Source organism: Leuciscus leuciscus (genome assembly GCF_965113295.1).
Source record: "Leuciscus leuciscus genome assembly, chromosome: 4".
NCBI classification, from domain to species: domain Eukaryota; kingdom Metazoa; phylum Chordata; class Actinopteri; order Cypriniformes; family Leuciscidae; genus Leuciscus; species Leuciscus leuciscus.
In genome coordinates, this window is record NC_138728.1 from 17394973 (window position 1) to 17415587 (window position 20615).

Here is a 20615-nt window from a genome sequence, read left to right on the forward strand (position 1 = left end):
GATTAAATTTTCGATTCTAAGGTCACGGTTTGATTCGATTCTCGAATTAAATGTTTTTTTTTTTAAAGCACAGGTTGCTATGCCATTTTTAGACTACACTTTTATGCAATATAATATCTGACCTTTTTTCACAATGTACCACACTACATTGCCAAATTTAAAACATTTATTAACAACATAATGTAACAGTCACTTATATCTTCAGTCAAATGGAAACTTAAGCAAAATAACCTGCCATCTAGTTTCTCTTTTGTAACTGCAGTCTTCTTCACAGAAGGTGACATTCAAGTTCACAACAAAACAAACAAACAGTTGTTGGTTTAACAGATAAATCTATGTTTTTGTGGTGCCTGCGGAGATGCCCTGCCATGTTAGACGTGCTGCCATTGGAAGAATATGGTACACGCACATAGCAGAGCTTGCAAACTGTGGCTTTTTTGAAGCGCGAACGTTGTCAACATAACTCACTGGAAATCCAAAATACCTCCACACCGGCGACTTCAGTGAAAGAGGAGGGGGTTCAAGTTCTGTTGATGGGTCTCCTGCATCTGCAGTTGCCATGCTATCTTTTGACTGGCTGTAGCTAAGTTAGAGGAGGTTGACTCGCAGCACTTCAACACGCGTGTTTTTTTCCACTTGGCAAATCGACCGGACGTGACATGGGGGCGTGGCAGACACCCTTAATCCTATAGAATTTTGCAAGCAAGGTCATGTCTGAGACTGTCAGTCTCAGTGGGGTGCATGTAGGTGGGAGCTTGATAGTTTGGATAGCCAGACCTTCAGACTGACAGCAGAAGGTCTGGACTCCATTGCAGCTTTCATTGGCCAAGAAGTGCCCAAAGTTGATAAAACACTCAATTACCTCCTGATACTTCAGACCGAGGGTAAATGTAAATGAACAGGCAATTTGTTTTTGTCCAATTTGTTCGAAGTCTCAGATGGTGACACATATTCAAAAAGGTTTATCCATAACCTGTGATTACTAACATTCCCTCTACCCTCACGGTCACACAACATCACATCCGTTCTACGGCACCCGTCACAAACGGTCCTGCGTGTAGAATCACTCCGACAGGTAGCTCTCAGTACGCCACACTCGCTTTGTCATGGCTCTCTTCGAAAACATACAGGCCTTGAGTCCTGTTGACAGGTTCAACAGTTTGAACCCGACCATCTTGGCTCGAAAATGTCTGGACTGCTGCGGTTACACAGCTTTGTTGACTCGAAGCAACAAAAGAAAATGACTTTAACACAACAGCTCGGGTTATTCTCCCAACGCTCCGCTGCTCAAGCTCAAGGCGTCTGTTTTCGATGATAATTAACCTCACCGCACAGAGACAGTTTGAGACATTATTCAGCTCTGCCACAATTACTATGAATAATGAACACACTCCGTCCAGCCTCTGAAACACTCTTGCACACTGGGTACCCTGATGCCCAACACAATGCCCCTTTCATCCATCTCAGCAAATTTTTGAGATGTTCTATCAAACACCACAATTAATGTTGTTTTCTTTCTTGTTAAAATGCAAACTTAACTGGGAGCATTTGCTTTGAACATTAACTAAATGTTAAATTAATGGGGTCACATTTTATAAATTGCCATTATTATAAGCCATTTACATGTATTTGCATTTTATTTTTATCATAATCATGAAAAGCTTTGTCTGTCCTGTGATTTTTGTTTTACGTTGTATACTGAGTGTCTCCGTTTCAAACCCTAGTGTGCTGCCCTAGGTGTCTACCATCTACATAGGCAGCTATTGTAAACCTATTGTAAATAAAAAAAATCTTTAAAAAAAGTGAATTTAAAAAGTTAAATGTAATCTCAGCATGTTGTTAGTGTGTGTGTGTGTGTATATATATATATATATATATATATATATATATATATATATATATATATATATATATAACACCTTGTAATAATCTGTAACTGGCACAAAATACAGTATATAAACAAAGTTTTAATTAAATGAAACCATTTTCTAGTTACTTTTTAAAGATGCTTGTCTGTACTAAATTAAAAAGTAATTTTTTAAATCAACATTTCCCTCAATTCATTCCAATGTATTATAAGATTGAGTGTATGTCAAGAATGTCAATACATTTACATAACATTTATGCATTTTACAAATGCTTTTATCCAAACCTACTTACAGTTCATGTTTAACGTATACATGTTATTAGTATGTAAGTATTTCCTTGGAATTCATGACCTTGGCAGCTCTACTGTCATGTTCTACTAGTTGAACTACAGAAATGCTAAGACATGACAAGTTTTGAGACTTCAATATATGTTTGTGAAGTGTGATGTTTAGCGGGATTGTGTTGTTTGCCAGTATGTAGAAAGCCTCAGTCATAGTCAGCAACAGGAGGCGAACTGGAGCAGGGTGCCAAACACATCTTCAGCCAACAGCCTGACAGATGGAGCAGTTAGTCCTCCCATTCTGCTGACCTTTGACCTAATCCTATCTCCCTTTCTTCCCCTCTCCCTGCTGCCCCCAAGACCGCCCAAGAGGACATCTGAAGGTTACCAGGCTTGTCAACCCTGCTCCTTTGAAATTGAATTATGTAAACAAACAAAAATAAAACCCCAGCCTCTCCGTCTGCCTGCTTCACATTATAAAGCCTTTTGGAGGAAGAGATAATCTCATTTAAAACAAGTTAAAACTGCATTACAGTAGTAAACAAACATATGAGAAAAGACACATTTTGTCCCTGCAGTGTAGGAGAAGCTAAGAGACATTAAAGACATTGATAATATTACAAAAGATTTATGTTTCAAATAAATGCTTTCCATTAATCAAATAACCCTGAAAAAAATTTATCATAGTTCCTGCAAACATTTTAAGCAGCACAACTGTTTTCAACACTGATAATAATAATAAATGTTTCTGAGCAGCAAATCAGCATATTATACTGATTTCTGAAGGATCAGGGTGACAGTGAAGTAATGATGCTGAACATTTAGCTTTGCCATCACAGGAATAAATTACATTTTAAAATATATTCAAATAGAAAAAAGTTATTTTAAATTGTAATAATATTTTACAATATTACTGTTTTTGCTGTATTTTTACTGTAAATAAATTCAGCAAAAAAGACATCTGTCAAAACTTTAAAAAAAATATTGTTGACCCCAACATTTTTAATGGTAGAGTGCAAATGAGTGAATAGAGGGAGTGTTCACTTACAATGCACAATACAATGTGACAAAAACCAGCAACGTAGCATTACACCAATACAAAAAGTAGCTTGTTACCATTTTGAAAAGAGGTGAGCTACTGTCTTCCTATATACTGAAACCTGTAGTAAAGTTTGTTTCTTTCAGTTAGTTATTCCCCTGTCTCGCACATTTCCTTGACAAATGAGATGACAGACATCCGATTAGCATTCAGCGGATGAGAAAGGACAAATGAGATAGAGAATGAGGGTTTGGGTTAAGAGTTTGTTTGTTGTCCCTCATAGCTGTCGTCCCTGATATTTTGAGCACCACAATCAATGTTATGATCAGTTTTCAGTCAGAGTCTGATCATTGGTGTCACTCACCATCCGAACGCATCATATGTCACAGACCAAATAATGGCAACGTCTGTAATAACAAAAGATAATATCTGATCTGAATGCTGTTGGCAGAGGATATGAGAGGGTGGATATTAATCTCGCAATATCACATGAACTGTTATCACACTTGTCTGTCTTTTTCCCTTCAAATATTTTCTTATGTGAGTCTCGTGGTTTGTTTGGGAGGGACATTAAATCATACGGAATGGCTCGACTGTTCAGTGAAGTTTCTCTTTCATGCGATATTCAGTTCAAATGAGAAAATTTTACATTTGTCTTCACCATTTTTTGGCCTCTGCCAACCACAACAAACAAAAAAAATGTGCAGTCAGTTATCCTAATGTGGCTAGCGGCCACTCACCTGCTTTTTAGAAAATCAGTCACGACTACTAGGTGAATATACATTATCTAATTAATATTCATGAGCCAAGCTCCCTTTTCAGATTGTTCCTTCGCCTATAAACTTTACTAAATGGATATTGAAATTACCGCCCATCTGCTGGACTGTAACGTAACCACATGGCATAATAAATCACTTCCAAGTAATTTTCCTTAATGCAGAGAATATATTTGGAAGTGCAACAGGGTTGTCTTTCTCTCATGCTGTATAACATGCTCTAGTACCAGGGTTAATTGACCAATGGCGTGCTGTCAAAACACATTAGTTTGGGTTGCCAGTGTGTGCTGTATTACACCGATGGATCATTTTCCCTCCGCTTGGCCCCGTGCGCTCACTAGCGCTCGCAATCATGACGCACTCTCAATCAAATCACGCCTGTTAAGACATCGAGTTTCTCATTCCGATTTGGCGTGTTAACAAGTGTAAGAGTGGGTAACTCGCCCCGCGGCATGCCGCCTGGGGATAGATCATGTTACTGTTAGCTTCGCGTTAACAGGCAACACAACCTCGCTGGTCAGAGATGCTCACATTACATTCTGATCAGACAAACAGCGGGATAATGAGCCCCGGGCTGCCCAAAGAGAATCCCAGCATGGTGCCACTACTGCTGATGACCAGTTTACTTTTAGGGTTGTAATCTGTAGATTGTGAGAGCTGGACTAATTATTAATGTAATGTTTTTATTGCTAATAGGTCTTGACTACCCTACATGTCTACTCTACATTTCACATTATAGTCAAAAAGGGGAAAAAAGGGGAGAAAAATAATATATTTTCCCCCTTTTTTTAGGACTATTTAGTTAGTTTTTTCAGGTCAAATATGAAATGGAAATGTTCTTGAGAGGTTTCGTGATATTCACCCTGTAGCTTTGCATACAGACTATTTAGTGTTTTTTTGGTAACACTTTACAATAAGGTTCGTTAGTTAACATTAGTTAACTACATTAGTTAAAATGAACTAATAATGAACTGATCGGTTTCGTAACAAAAGGGTTTCTCCAGGGTGGGTTGTTAGCCCTCCGCAGGATAGTCGGTTGGTGGGGCTGCCACCTCACAGCGTACCGATATGCTGGGGTCTTTGTTTGTCTGGAACCTCAATGTCTTCGGATGCTTTCGACCTTCCCCGGAAAAGCCTTGGATATCGGAGAGGACACTCAACATCATCGACTGGCGGCGTGAGGCCCGGCTCCGAGGTGACCTGACGGAGTATCAGCGACTGAACCGCCAGCGCAATGTGGCTATAGCCGAGGATAGGGAGAAGTTCTGGCAAGCAGAAGCTAAACACCTAGAGTCCGCGGCCAATAACAACAATATGAGCCGTGTCTTCAGTCTGCTGCGCCAAGCCCGTAATGGCCCACGCATCAAGACAGCCCTGGTGAAAGATTCTGATGGCAACCTTATAGCAACTGAAGCAAACTGCCTCGAACGCTGGAAAGAGCACTTCAGCCTCCTCCTGCAGCACGGTACCTCCCCGGCTGATCCCGCCATCTCATCGGCCACTAACGCTGCAGCCCCTAGTGCTGTCTGCAGTACAGACCCTGTCACGCCTGAGGAAGTCGGGGGGGTGGTGGTGGCGCAATGGATAAGACACATGCCTTTGGTGTGAGAGACCCGGGTTCGAATCCACTGTGAGACACCAATGTATCCCTGAGCAAGACACTTAACCCCTAGTTGCTCCAGAGGCGTGCGACCTCTGACATATATAGCAATTGTAAGTCGCTTTGGATAAAAGCGTCAGCTAAATGAATAAATGTAAGTCAGAGCCGCTCTGGAAAAACTTAACAACAGGAAAGCCCCCGGCATCTGTGCAATAACTGCTGAGATGCTAAAATCAGGCGGTGAAAGCATCGTCGAGTGGCTTACCCACATATTCAATGAGGTGTGGGAGACAGAGAGGCTTCCCAGCGACTGGACCAGAGGAGTCATCTTGCCCTTCTGGAAACGTAAGGGTGACAGGCTAGTCTGCAGCAACCACGGAGGCATTACCCTTCTCTCCATCCCCGGCAAGCTCTTTACCAGGATCTTGCTCACTCGTGCTCTCCCAGCCATCAGAAGCAGCCGCCGTCCCCAGCAGGCTGGCTTCATGCCTAACCGCTCCACAACAGACCAAATCTCCGCCGTTTGCTTGCTGATAGAAAAGACCTATGAATTCCGTAAAGATCGCCATCTTTACATCGGGTTCATAGATCTGAAGGCTGCCTTTGACACCGTTTGCCACACTTCACTGTGGAGTATTCTACATGCCCTTGGAGCACCACCCAAGATTGTTGCCCTGTTCAAGCTGCTTTATAGCAACGCTCAGAGCTGTGTCCGCATCAACGGCAGAGACTCAGACTGGTTTCCCATCTCCAGTGGCGTTCGCCAGGGCTGCGTGGCTGCTCCTGACCTCTTCAACTGCATCATTGACCATCTGATGTCCAGGGTTTGTGAGCGGGTCCCCGGAGTGTCCTTCGGCAGTTACCACCTGACTGACCTGGAGTATGCTGACGACACCATCCTGCTCAGCACGTCCTACAGCCAGCTGAGAGACACTCTGGGTATATACAGTGAAGAGGCTGAGAAGCTTGGCCTTCAGGTGAGCTGGACGAAAACCAAGTTCATGTATGTCGGTGACAGACCGCATCCACCTTCCCTGCGGCTTGGCATTAACATTGTAGAGCCTGTCAAGAACTTTGTGTATCTAGGATCCATAGTGACAGACAACGGGGACCTAAAACCAGAGATTACCCGCAGAAGAGCCCTGGCTGCGTCAGCCCTGCAGTCCCTCTGGAAACCACTCTGGCGGCACCAGACCATCTCACGCAAGACGAAGCTCCGGATTTACAACTCAGCAGTACTCTCCATCCTGCTTTATGGCTCGGAGACTTGGCCCTTAAATAAGACACTGGCTGCAAGATTAGATGGCTTCGATAGCAGGGCTCTCAGAACCATCGAGAACATCAGGTGGCCCCAGCGGGTTTCCAATCAAGTGCTTAGAGCCCGCACGTGCCAGCCCAGAGCATCCTGCCTGGCTGCGCAACGTCGCACCCGCTGGTTCGGCCATGTCCTCAGGCTCCCTCCTGACCATCCGACGAGAGCCATTCTCCAGTTTGATCCCAGGGCCGCAGGCTGGAGACGACCACGAGGTAGACCCCGGACCCGATGGCTTGACGTCCTTGCGGGCGACCTCCAACCATGAGTTGCTGTGGAGGATGCAGAGCAGCTGGCACAAGACCGTCAGCACTGGAAACAACTGGTTCATCTGGTCGGCTCTACGCACAGGGATGGGACGCCTCCCTACCCATCGCAGGAGCCAAAATAATATAATAATAATAAAATAATGAACTGCACGTATACAGCATTTAATAATCTTTGTTAATGTTAATTTCAACATTTACTAATACTTTATTAAAATCTTGTTAACATTATTTAATGCAATGTGAACTAACAATTAACAGCTGTTTTTTTATTAACTAACGTTAACAAAGATGAATAAATACAGTAACAAATGGATTAATCATGGTTAGTTCATGTTAGTTAATACATTAACTAATGTTAACTAATGAACCTTATTGTAAAGTGTTACCGTTTTTTTTTTTTTTTTTAGGTCAAATATGAAATGAAAATGTTCTTGAGTTTTTTCGTGAAATTCACCCTGTAGCTTTGCATAAGTAATGTCTTGTTTAATACATAGTTATAATGCGGTAGCCCATCTATCGCAGTCCTGCACTGCAAAAATGTGATAAGATTCTTCTGTAAATCTAAGATGCCAATCTCAGAGTCATTATTGTGTCGACTCCCTGGCATGGCTTCCTAAAGCAGCTTGGTGAGATTTTTGTGTGAGCCCAGTTTGATAAGTCTGATGCTGTATTCTTTTGTCATGGAAAAGGTGGAGAGCAAATGAGTGCACTCAAGATCTTATTCACATACCCAATTGGATAAGGTCGGGCCGGAAGGACTCTTGGCGTCCTTGAAAGCAGTAGCGAGATGGCAGACTTTCTTTGGCATCCACCTCCAGTCGTGTCATTGTTCTAAGCTGTATTTGGTTTTGGATTGTGCACCACAGCGGTGCTGAATTGGAATAATGTTCCTCTCTGATTGGCTGTGCAGTCACAGAGTCCAGCTACAAAACCTCATTTTGTGCTCCCTGTTGAGAGTTTGTGTGTGCATGTGCACGGCGGAACGAAAGATAGCTGCTGGAAGTTGAAGAGCACATGCCTGCTCTGCAATCCCAAAGGACAATAGACACTTACACAATTGAGTTAATTAGAAAATGTTTCTATTGCTTTCTGGGTCTCGGGTTCTTTTAATTAAGAAACACAAAAGTGTCTTTCAGAATAGGACATTTGCTTGATGAAGAAGATAAGCACTCTGGTTTATTGCATTGGATGGCGAAACATTAGACTTATTTGCATCTATTAGTGCTCAACCAATGCAATTTCACTTCTAAACAACTAAGCTTGATATGAGAAGTATTATTTATTTTTTCTCTATCGTGATAAAAGTAATCTAATTGCTACAGCAGACTGTGTGATTAAAAATACAGCTAATGTACTCATAGCAGTCAATTTACTCAAACTCAAGCTGTGCTTGTTGTATTAAACATAATTTTTTCATAAGCTTTCATTATAAAAGTGTCAGAATTGCTCAGTGTCTGCTGTTGCACTAAATGGTTCTCATCATCGACCTTTACAGACCTTTAATATCTGCTTGCCGCTGTCATGTGGGATTATGTCCCTTTGCAGTATCCTGTGGCACTTGGAACCAAGAGGTTTTTCATCTTATTTTCATAGTATCCTCTTCTAGATAATCAAAATTTCCAGTTACATATGAATCATGTTTAATTGTATGATTATAAAATATAGCATGACTATAAAATATTTGTACTGTATCCACGGGCACAGCCATTTGTAAATTTAATGACTTCCGGTGTCATCCGCTTCTAGTTATTTTAGCTGTGCAAATCAGCTCAATATGCTTTTTGATACTGCAAACTGGGACTGTATTTCTTATAATATTATTTTAATTTATAATCGTATACTGGTTTGTAGTGCAAAAATGTTTACTGCTTACTGCACTTTTTTATTCTTCAAGTTAATAGTTAATACTGAATCAAAATCTTGCACATTTACATAAAAAAGCTTACTTGGGTTGCAAAATAAGGTGAATATAATTCAGCAATATGGTCATATACATAGTTAAACGTACACAACATAATATATAATGATCTAATTATCTAAGTCAGAATTTCACATTTTCAAACTTCAACAAACAAAATTTACTGTGTACATTCTTTCAGTCAATAGAATCTCTTTGAGGGAACTTTATATTTCTTTGACTCATATAAATTTCAGTAGTGTAAGTGTAAACCAAAAGATGAGGCAAATGGGTGGTGATCAAGAGGGGGAGAAGAACATTAATATATTCTCCTCAAAGCATGTGTAACCAATAGTACCTAGATTGTACATTAGGATACTTTAATATCTCTATGAAGTTCACCACCATTCATTTCAGTTTATAAGCTGTCAGATGAGACCAAACATGGCATAGTTACATATTAGAACACACTAGTAAATATACAGAATGTAGTTGAAAGCATATGTTCTGTGAAGCAAATGGTACAGACGTGTCATTGAGGTCCAAACGACTGGAGTGTCCCAACAGTCCTCAATCAGCATACTGATTAAATCCCTTGCACTAGATAGGTATTAGCATACTGTGATGATGAAAGCCATTGTGCCACGTTTAATTCACATATAAAAGGATTTCTGAAGTTTAGGGCAGTAAAGAGTTCTACCCATATTCGCTCAGCCCTACAGTAGCTTAAAAGTGAACGTTTTTTTTTTAATTAATTGTGTACATCTCGACATTGTGTTACATCATGCATTTATCTTTGCAAAATCTGTGACTTGTGGACTGACAGATTTCCCAAGTTGAAAGTCCAGTTTCACATAGCATTCAATAGGATACTGAATGAAACGCAGCAATATAATCTTCAATGAGACCGCTGTCGAGACACGTCTAATAATGATAGTTCTCCAAGAGAACTGATGAGCACTGGCTGGTCTGAACTCAGGACGGCTCAATGCTTTGTGCAGCTTGAGTCCCATGTGGCAGGGGTTGTGCTAGAGGAGGCATAGAAATGAAAGGGGCTCTTTATTCCCCTAGTGGGCTGATATTCAGGCTAGTGGTGGAGAAAAGAGTGTGGGCCGGAGAGCAGGTTATAACAGGTATGAATCAGGGGTCTGATGCTAGACAAGCATGGGTCTGATGCTAGATAGGATCAATTATGGTCTAAGCCACAAGCTTTTAAAGAAAATGGGGAGTGGCCTTTAAGATGGATGACACGTTCTCCTCTGTTTGAAAAGGATTGAAATGACAGGGCTTTGGAAAAAGCTTTTTGAAAGCCTGATGAGAGTTTTTGTTGTGTGTTTTTTTCTTTCTTTTCTTCATATGGTCTTTTTTTTTTCTTTTCAAGTTTCACACCATGCCAAAATATTATGTTAAATGAGCTAAACACATTTACTCAGCTGTTCGAGATATTGAACCAGTCAATGCTTTTAAAGTAGTAATATTTTGGTGCATCTGAAATAAGTGTGCTAAAGCATTTGAGAGAAACACACTAGGGATCCCAGTTATTTGCTCTTAATTTTGAATGAACCATCTGGGAAGGTACCAGATGTCTGTCCATAAGCTAAAACCAATTTGTTTTTTGTTTTGTTTTGTTTTGTCTTGCTTTGTTATCATAAATTAATATGCTGAAGAAGTCCAGTGAATGATATTATGCTAGGAAGGAAAGACAAAGGAAAAAAGAGGAGGATTGTCACCTCCATTACCCCACAGCGAAGTCGAGGCCGTGGGCTGATGATCCCAAAGTTACTTTAGACTATCACTCACTGTTTTTCCTCAGATGAGAGTGCTTATCGATTTTGTCAACAGCCAATTGATTTTTCTTTCTCTCTCTCTCTCTCGCACTCTTTATCTTCCCTGTTTTCTCTCTTTTTGGACCTGGCTTTGGGAAATGTGTCCTGTGGTAGCAAGTCTAACCCTCCTAGGAGACAGAGATGCAGCCTTCATTTGAATGTTTCTCTACTGCCAAATCAAACATAAAGTCTTCACACCACGATAAGAGAAACAAAAGATGTTTCAAATTGAGGACGTTTAAGAAAAAGAAAAAAGAAAAGCTGTCAGGATATTGGACATGTTCTAAATGCCACCTGTTGTGGCTGGAATTTCATTTGAAATATAAAATGGATGAATCTTATGAAAAACAGATTAGATTTTACCCAATATTACAAAGAAAAAAGAAACACGTCAAATCAATTCAATTATATCTCTTATTAAAATAATAATAAATGATATTATATGAAGCCTATTTTAGATATCCACTATGATTTGATTGTGACATTAATTTTAGGGCAGTGAAGCACATCCAACCCCATACTTTCCATGAGAATAGATAATATGGTTTTTAAGTAATTCTCATTAACACATAGCAAAAAAAAATTTAAATAAATAACTTTCTTTCTTTCTTTATTTCTTTCAATTTTGAGGTGAAATATGACCTTGTCCGGTTTCTTGAGATGTGCCATTTCATGTTTGAGTGCTTATATGTTTCCCAAATTATGCATACAAGATGTCATTTGTTCACTGGATCCTGGCATTATTTATACAGTCCTTGACTCTGCATTGTCCCAGAGCAAATCAAGCACATTCAAATCTGGAGTGGAAAAATCATCGTCTTTTCTGAAGAAATCTGCTTCCCTGAAAGTTGCCATTTGGTTGCCAGGTGTTTGATGTGTTGTGCGCAAAAGACGTAATTACTGTACGAGTCTCTGAATGCTGGATTCTTCTACCACATCTGTCTACCAATTATTCCCAGCAAATGTCGGTTTGGGGAGGAACCTTCTATTGAGTCTAGGAAACTGACATTCTTGTATCTGGTGCTCGTGCTCTGTTGACGCATGCAGTTTTAGCCCTGCTGTATAGAGGCGTCGCTCTTTCTCTTGGCAGGAGGCTGTTAATCTTGTCGAAAAGCTGAGAAGCTCGATTGTCCTCCCCTGACAGCGCTCGCTGGAGTTCGGAGCTGTGTTTATAAAGTCATGACCAGAAGAGGAAATACTATTTTAGGTTACAACACTATGCTGTATGGATGTAAATTGCTCACAAATATTTTTATAGCACTTATATTTTTTAAGTTTTTAGTGCAACTTGGTCAGTGTCATACATTTTTGTTCATTAAGTCCAAATCTTATTAAACATTTTCAGAATATTTTTGTTCTGTTTATTTAGTTCCATGCTGTCCTTGACAATCAAATAAATCCTGTGCTGAGGGTGATTGCTTTAAGAATGCCAAGCTCAAAATGTCTTCCAAGAGTGATCAAATGGCAAGTTGTGAATGCCAACAGCTCCTGTTTTCAGCTAAATTGGCTGATTACTCTCACTAGAGCGTTGCAACATCTCTGTCTGAGCGAAGATCGTTAATCCCGTGCGACCGGCAGACATGAAGGTCTCTTGCAATTGATCAAAGAGTGTCAACCAACACACTGAAACTTTTCCCTTCTAGCCTGTTCCGTTTCTTTGTTGCTCTGGGATGATAGTGAACCGTAAAGCAACATGGCTATTTGGAACTATACGTCAGCTCAGTCCGGTCACAGAACAGCTATTTTCAGTCATGCTAGTGCAGCTTTTATTTACATAAATGGGGAAAGTTTAATAGAGAAATAGTTCACCTCAAATTTCAAAATTATTGTCTTTAGAAACCCATATGGCTTTTCTGTGTAACAGAAAATGAGAAACTTAATAGAATGTCCTGGCTGCTCTTTTCCATACAGTGAATGTAATATTTTAAACTCAGATTTGAATAACAACTTCCATTTTGGTCTGTTCCTACAAAAAAAAAACCTATTGTATAGCTCCAGAAGATTTGAAATGTAGTGAATGTGGATGTTTTCTCTGTGTTTTTGTCTGCACAGTGCCATCATGGGCCATCGTCGCCATCGCATTCGTTGCTGTTGTACTAGTTGTTTCCTGCTGCTTCTGCATCTGCAAAAAGTGGATATTCAAGAAGAAGAACAAGAAAAAGGGCAAAGACAAGGGCAAGAATGCCATCAACATGAAGGACGTCACAGACGGTGTCAAAACCGAGGTAAAAACAATTTGTTACTATTTTTGGATTAGCCTTATTCTTTAGTGCTCAGCAGTTGCATGAAATAATTATTTTCTCAAGTATTATTTTATTAATGTACAATGCTAATTAAGAATATTCATAAGACAACTCAATCTAGATCGAGTCATCTGTTGATGATGTTGTTTCACAGCTGAATTTAATTGCAGGACTGCAAACCTGGGCATGTTAACGGTTCATTAAAGTATTGAGTTTTCCTTGCATTTAACTTAATTCACAGTCTTTGTAGTGCTGCATATGGTTAACTGTGCTATGAAGTGGTATCAACCCAGAGAAATGACAGTAGATAAGGAAAAAAATAGGAGAAAGAACATTAATGCAGCTCGCTTTTTCCCACACACAAATTATATGGAACACTTTAACCCTAGTTAGCATGTTAATTGTATTAGCAAGCTCGCAATAGTACACTTCTAACAGAATAATTGACAAAGTCAGCTTAATTCACGGTGTAAGGACACTGGCTTTGAGACCATGCCAAGACCACTCAGATCCCAAATTAGAGACATTGATTTTCGAGCACAAAGCACAGTGAAGAGGAACAGACACAGATAATTAACAACACTCTTTAAAAACCCAGTGTGCCATTCCAGAATGTCACAGTTTATCAGCGTCAAACCAAATGCGAACACTTGTTGGTGAAAAGCAGATATACAATAGCTGCTATATGATGTTTACAAACCTACTTTGTGTATTAGTACATTCAAAATGGGTGTTTCAAAAAAATAACTGCAGCCATTGAAATACATATACAGTAATCAATATTTTAAAACATAACCCTGCTGAATAAAACAACTTAAACCAGCCTAAGGTGGTTAGGCTTGTATCTTTGATGGTTTAGACAGGTTAGACAACCAGCTAAACCAGCTAAGACAAAACAAACCAACTTAAGCTGATTTAACCTGTTGTTTTTAGCAGGGAAACACCCATATATAGTTTCTAATACCTGTGCTAATTGGCTAAATATTAATGGTCAATGAATCTTCACTCTTATTTAACCAATTAGCACAGGTATTTGAATGATACACACTAATCCAGAGCAATATGGCAGAGTACAATGTCCTGCACAACATACATATTTTATTGCCAGCAGAAGGAGCTTTGAGCTTCTCAGCAGTCATTTCTCCTGGTGTGCCCAGAATCATGTGGTCACCTTTGTGTGTGGTTGTTTTAATTTGTGTCTCTTCCTTCCATGTCCTCCTTATCTATGTTTTGTCTGATGACTTTACGGGATTGCCACTGGCGGTAGGTTCCCAATTGCTGTTGGATCTTCTATAGCCTGCTGTAATGACTTTTAATAGCCTCTTGATAACAGGTTTACTCTAGTAGAGTAACATATATGTAACTATGCACACAGTACATGTATATCTACAATATATATGTGTGTAAGTCTACATATACACATATATATGAAGAGAAAAAATGCACTTGGGTACGCTTCAGCAAGGTTGAACCACATTGATTTCTCAGTGTAAACATGCTTCTCATTTGATGTCCAAAAAAGCAACTGGAAATTGCTTGAGTGAAATTACCAATTTAAAAAAAAAGTGAAATGGCTGAGAGAACTGTCAAAGTACGGATTGCTAAACTGCTAGTGATCCGTTCGGCTTGTTTGACTGCCCTTGGCCAAATTATCAGTACTCATCTGGTCCACTTGAACCTAAAATTGAAAAATGTCCTGAAGGAGAACAGCACCCACCTCATTAGCAGGACAAATTTGTTCAAGAAGCAATTTTCAGACACGATGACCAGACTGATCTTTAATTGGCTGACATGTTTTTGAAACATCATCTTTGCCAGTCAGATGGAAAGGGTATCAATAAAGGACACTCACAGCTGCAAAAATACCAACTAGTGTTAATCATTTTACAGTTCCAAAAATAATAATTTAAGGGGATGAAATATTTCTTCATTTGCTTACCTTCATGTTGTTCAAAAGCTGTCTGATTTCCTTTTTTACCCTGGAACAGAAAAGGAGATGTTTAGCAGAATGTCCTAGCTGCTGTTTTCCCTTCAATGGAAGTGAATGGTGACCACATAATATGTCAAGCAAGATTTTTGCTGTTTTTTGTTGTTGTTGTTGTTTTTTTGTTGTTGTTTTTTTGTTTTTGTTTTTTTTTGGCTAACTACTGTAGCTTTTAATCCCTATACGCTTTAATTATACGGAAAAGAACATGTCACATGTCCTGCTAAACTTCTCCTTTTGTGTTCGGCTTTCATATGGGTTTGGAGCAACAAATGAGGGAGAATAAATTATTTCTGAATGAGCTATGCCTTTAAATTTAACAAGCACCTCGAAAAGCTTGTTGAATTGAAGCGCACAAGTGCTTGTGAGACTAGTCTGGTCCTCAGAAGGAGATAAGACAGTAAAGAAATCAATTTTGTTCAGCCTTCTGCTTTCACACTTGTAACCCAACAACTAATAAGACAGGCCCTGTACACAATATGATCCCTCCCACCAACACCTTCTGCTGGCATGATGCTTACAGCTTCCATGAGCGTGGTGGTTATCACCAATAACTAAGGGTCATGACAACGCCACTGTGTGTTGAAGATCACGTCACAGAGAATGAGGGTCACTATACGAGCACTCTTCTTGAGAACGTGAATGCCCTGCATGCTTTACCGATGAGCAAAAGTGCCCTTTCAGAAGGCAACTATTTCACAGTGAATGAACTGAAAGCTGAGTTTGCCTCAACAATCGCATGCTTTCCAGCGACAACAAAGCTCACTTGACTTTCCCTTAACACAGCGTCTTAGACTCAGGCTAGCTAGGGAGCTACTGCCACACCATCCACAACATTTCCCCACTGATTTGTTGATGCCAGAGATTGTTCTGCCTGAAATAACATAAAGGTCAATGAATTGTACAATGTATTTCTTAAGAACATCTGTCTGCTCATCTTGCTTAGGGTTGGGCGGTATGACAGAGTAATTTTGTATCAAAGTATTGGTATACACGATATACATTTTTTTTTTTTTTTGCCTTTTTTGGGGGGGTTTTAAATATTATATAACCATCAATGTTTTTCAATTATTTTACTTATTTATTTATTATGGATGCATAATGAATTAATTATTAAGAAGATTGCGATTAATTAGAAGATTAAATGTATATAAGATTATTAATAACAAATTAATTATTAGTCTGGAATCTAAGTGAACATAACTGTGCCATAATATAATATACACAAACTCAGTATTATATTTCTCAGTGTACATACAAATTCAAGCACAATATACTAATATTTAATATAACATTAATGATAATAATAATAATTCTTAATGCAATAATAAGCCACTTTATGGACTTAATCTTTCATGTTAAAGGGACAAATGCCCTCCAGTCCTCCATGAAGAGTCTGAAGGGTAAAACGTCATAAACATGATTGGATGAGCCAAGTTCGAAGCCATTGTAAAATAGCGATATACATTACTATATGCGTTGTCGATATATTTTCATACCCCCCAGCCCTAGCCTTGCCCCTCCCACCAACCTAAACTGCTTGCACTCATTCATCTTCTTGCAACTCTTTCCACGACTTTCCATAGGAGAGAAAGGGGTTCACAGCCCAAGTCTAGTGCATCACTGAGCATGTCATGGTCTTAATTGCTGTGGTGTTTTAGTGCTTGCTCCCCCCCTACTAGAGGTGCGGTTGAAGAGCAGGCTGGTCCAGGGCTGGCCCGGCGCTCTGGCGAGGGCAATCGGGCTGCGCCAGCGTTGGGCCGACAGGACTGACTGTTAGTGGGTGTCTCCTTCAGGCCTTGAAGGATGAGGATGATGCAGAAACAGGGCTGACGGATACAGAGAAAGAGGCAGAGCCTAAGGAAGAAGAGAAACTTGGCAAATTACAGTACTCCATGGATTACAATTTCACAGAGAATACGGTAAGGGGCCGTCTCCGAATCATCGTCACTGTGTGTGGTGTTTAGTGAGGTCTTCTTCGTAAGTACAGCGTGTTTGTCCGTCAAAATGTAGCGAGCTCCATTCAAATAATGCCCATTCCTCTAAGGTTATTCAGTGTCACTCTAACATAATTGAATACTCACTATAAGGTGTGTGTTTAAAAAAAATACACACTGAAAACACAAAGATAGAGTGAACTTCGACAATATGAATCACTTTTCAGAGTAATTTTTATAGCTGTGCTCTATTATTAAGTGCTATCTCTGAAAGCCAGAAGAATTCAGACTTAGCACTTAAGAAATAATGCCCATCATCCTGTAAACTCACCAAATGCTGTGAATGTCAAGGGCACATCACAGCAGTTAGATTTGTGTTTGAATCGGCTTTCTTCCACACTGACTGAATGAGAGTGCTGGCTTGTCTTCAACTCTGAGGCTAAGCCGAAATTCACTGGGCGCCTCTTACAGGCTGTTGAGCTTGAAAGCTAAGTGACTTCCAGAATGAATGTGCTTCCTTTTGTCAGATCCTGGCTGACAGATAATTGAAGCTGTGCATATAGTCTTACACAGAGACCGAGCAGAAAAAAGCTACAAACATGAAAAGAGCCAGATTATCCACCATCACATACTCACAAATTACAGCTTTTCATTGTATGGTGTCAATGTAGTTGTGAAATGACAAAATGACTGCAAATGACTGGTAATGCATTCATTTTATGGCATAACAGTTTTAAGAACAAGAATGACATGTTTAAGATACTGCATTTGTTCTATTCTTTTGGCATATAACAAAAATATTACAAATAGCTGGTAAATTCAGGTCACCTGATGGAGTTTTAGGACACCATTAGGTCACTTGATGGAGTTTTTCGGTTCCTTGCCACTGTTGCCTTTGGCTTGCTCAGTTGGGGATATTTTGGGGATATTTAATTTAATTTTATCAATCAACAAATTCCTCTTGAAACAAACTTTGTTGTATTATTTTAATTTAATACTGTGAAGCTGCTTTGATACAATCTGTATTGTGAAAAGCGCTATACAAATAAACTTGACTTGACTTGACTTAAATTCTACTAAAGCCTTCATATGAGGGATAAGAATATGAGTATAAAATGTAGCATGCACACAAAGGAGCAAATTCACTAAACAAGTGCAGAAGATGCAGAGAAATCCACATCAGCCTGACCCAGATTCAACCCATAGACCCACACACTCCACTAGACAGACGCACTTGCATGTATCTCCACCCTCCATGCCAGCAGGAAATCTGCGTGCTTCTTTCCTGTCTGGCTTTAAATCAAGCCGAGTATCGCTTCAGGCAGACTCAGAGGTCTGGGAGATATTTCAGCAACTCTTGCCCTTTCCAAAGGGGAAAGGTTCCAGGGAGCTCAACTAAACTCTGGGTTTGTTTAAAGGTAATCTGAACCTTTAGCCAGAGAGTAAAAATAAAAATGACAAAATATGGCAGTCACAAAAGCCACACAACACAATATCTCAGAATTCAGGGCGGCTCCTTGGGGAGACGGAGAGACAGGGTGCAGATAAGGGTGATGTTGCTAATGAGGATAGAAAGCGAGATGTGGATTGAACTGTGAATACATACACGTTCACTGAGGTGAATCATTGCCATCACGGCCTGTTTTCTAATGAATATCAGGTATTTTAAGGACAGAAACCCCTCACTGTTTGTGCCAAATAACAAACACCCCTAAAAAAAACTTTTTTCTTTTGAAAACCATTAATTTAAGATGACAGCTCACAGCCTTCAGATGAGAGATTGTGAGTACTGAACCCACTGAGTTGAAGTCATACGGCTGAATCTTCCTCCAGCATGTCCTGCATCAATCTGATTCTTCAAACTGTGTGAAGTTTTCATAGCCTGCAGAGCGATTGAAGGTTATTATGGCCAAAGTCTCATCAGGACTAAATATTCCTTCACCCCCCATCTATGTCCAATCCACCCAGAGACAGATCCACCCTGACTCATACTGCTACAGTTGTTCACAGCTATTCAATCTAACTCACAGCTAGGAGCTTCTTACAAAAGACTTCTCATTTAGACTTAGAAATGTCATCTGTTATCGTGTCGCAAACTTCCAGTGAGACTGACAGTGACGCCACTTAAAGATGCATTGCGAAATGGGGCTAAAGGTGCGGTCACATTAAGTATAATTTTGTGAGCACGAATTATACATTGTCTGTTGTCAACAGGTATTGATTGCCCTGGTATTGATTTTTTACATGTTGCATCTGTTAGTCATTTAATCTATGTATCGATCCATATCAATGTATTGTTACAATATGCTCTACCAGTTTAGCTACAGGATCTCCTCATTGCAATATGATCAAGTATCTTGAAAGAAGTGTTAAAATTGGCTTATGTTAAAGGTGTTTTCTAGGGTGAACTTGACCTTTACAGATAATTGGAAATTACAAGTTATTTCTTAACTTGATGTTGAGTTTTCCATTGCAAACCTGTCCAAATCTAACTCTGGGCTCAAACTTCCAAGAAATGTTCTCCTGTCTAGTAGTAGGAAATATACAATTATGCTGCATCAACATATATTGAAATTTTAACTCTCCAGTCCTTGCAACGTTAATGGTCATATTTCAGCGTGACCAAAAATAGCGAACTGTTGGTAAAAAGGAGTTAAAAAGGGCTCTTATTTTGTCAATCACTTTCACCAATGCTCTATGGAGTCAGTGATTATGGGGGCAATGGACATTATTTGTGGAGCATTTTCTACCTTGCAACCAATTCCTTCAAAATAAAGATATTTCTTTTGCTGTTTGTGTCTGTGTTCAAACTGTTTGTGGTGGGTGTTTTTTTCTTGAAGTCAGAACACTTTTTTTTCATCCAAGATGACAATATGAAGCAATAAAGCTGTCCAGACCTGAAACCCATCACCATTTAATAGCAAAAAAATCAAACATTACTACAGCCTGACAGGATTTTAAAATCTTTATAGCTCCTTTGTCAAAAGTACAATCACAGGGTTCTCTGATGGCCACCATCTAAACCATCCTTTCTGTGGCAGCACAAGCGGAATTTGAGAGAGAGAGAGAGATCTTTGCCCGAGTGCCTGTGTAGACATAGAGAAGGGGGGGTTTATGGGAAGCTGATGGGAACTTGATTGACTGACTCTAGGACCCATGAGGGTATGCAGGGGATATGGTGACTGGCAGGTCAATCAGGACCTCAGCCCAGCCAGCCGGCCTATCAATTATCAGAGCTGATGGGGAGATAGGATCAGGAGGCCCACACTTGACATGGCCTGACCCCATCACCTCCTTAATGCTGGGACTGTTTAAATAGTAATGCAGGCCAGGCCTGAAGTACACACCTCAGCATCATAGCTATAACTGACCTCTCGGTGGCGTTTCATATTATTAAGCAGATATTCCCAAGGCTCACAAGTTAAAAGAGCAACAACTGTCTTTATATGAATCTGATCCTTACAACATTTACAATGAACACCAGTACTTTTACGTGACATAACAGAGGTATCTACAGAATGGTGGTGGGATGATGGTTCAGACAAACACCATGCTCCTCTTCAAGGTCTTAATCATGTTCACT

The 20615-nt window shown here is 39.8% G+C and overlaps 1 protein-coding gene across 5 annotated transcripts in view; it reads left to right on the forward strand.

Moving 5' to 3' along the window:
• The window catches only part of syt1a (synaptotagmin Ia), a 192998-nt gene that overhangs the window by 159198 nt on the left and 13185 nt on the right, over window positions 1–20615 (forward strand). For 4 of the 5 annotated variants that reach the window (XM_082168286.1, XM_082168287.1, XM_082168288.1 and 1 more), the window contains 2 exons: window positions 12921–13093; window positions 16892–17017. In XM_082168286.1, the coding sequence (XP_082024412.1) occupies window positions 12921–13093; window positions 16892–17017 (299 nt within the window). The remainder of the gene's footprint in view (window positions 1–12920; window positions 13094–16891; window positions 17018–20615) is intronic. The other variant, XM_082168290.1, reaches the window with a different exon arrangement.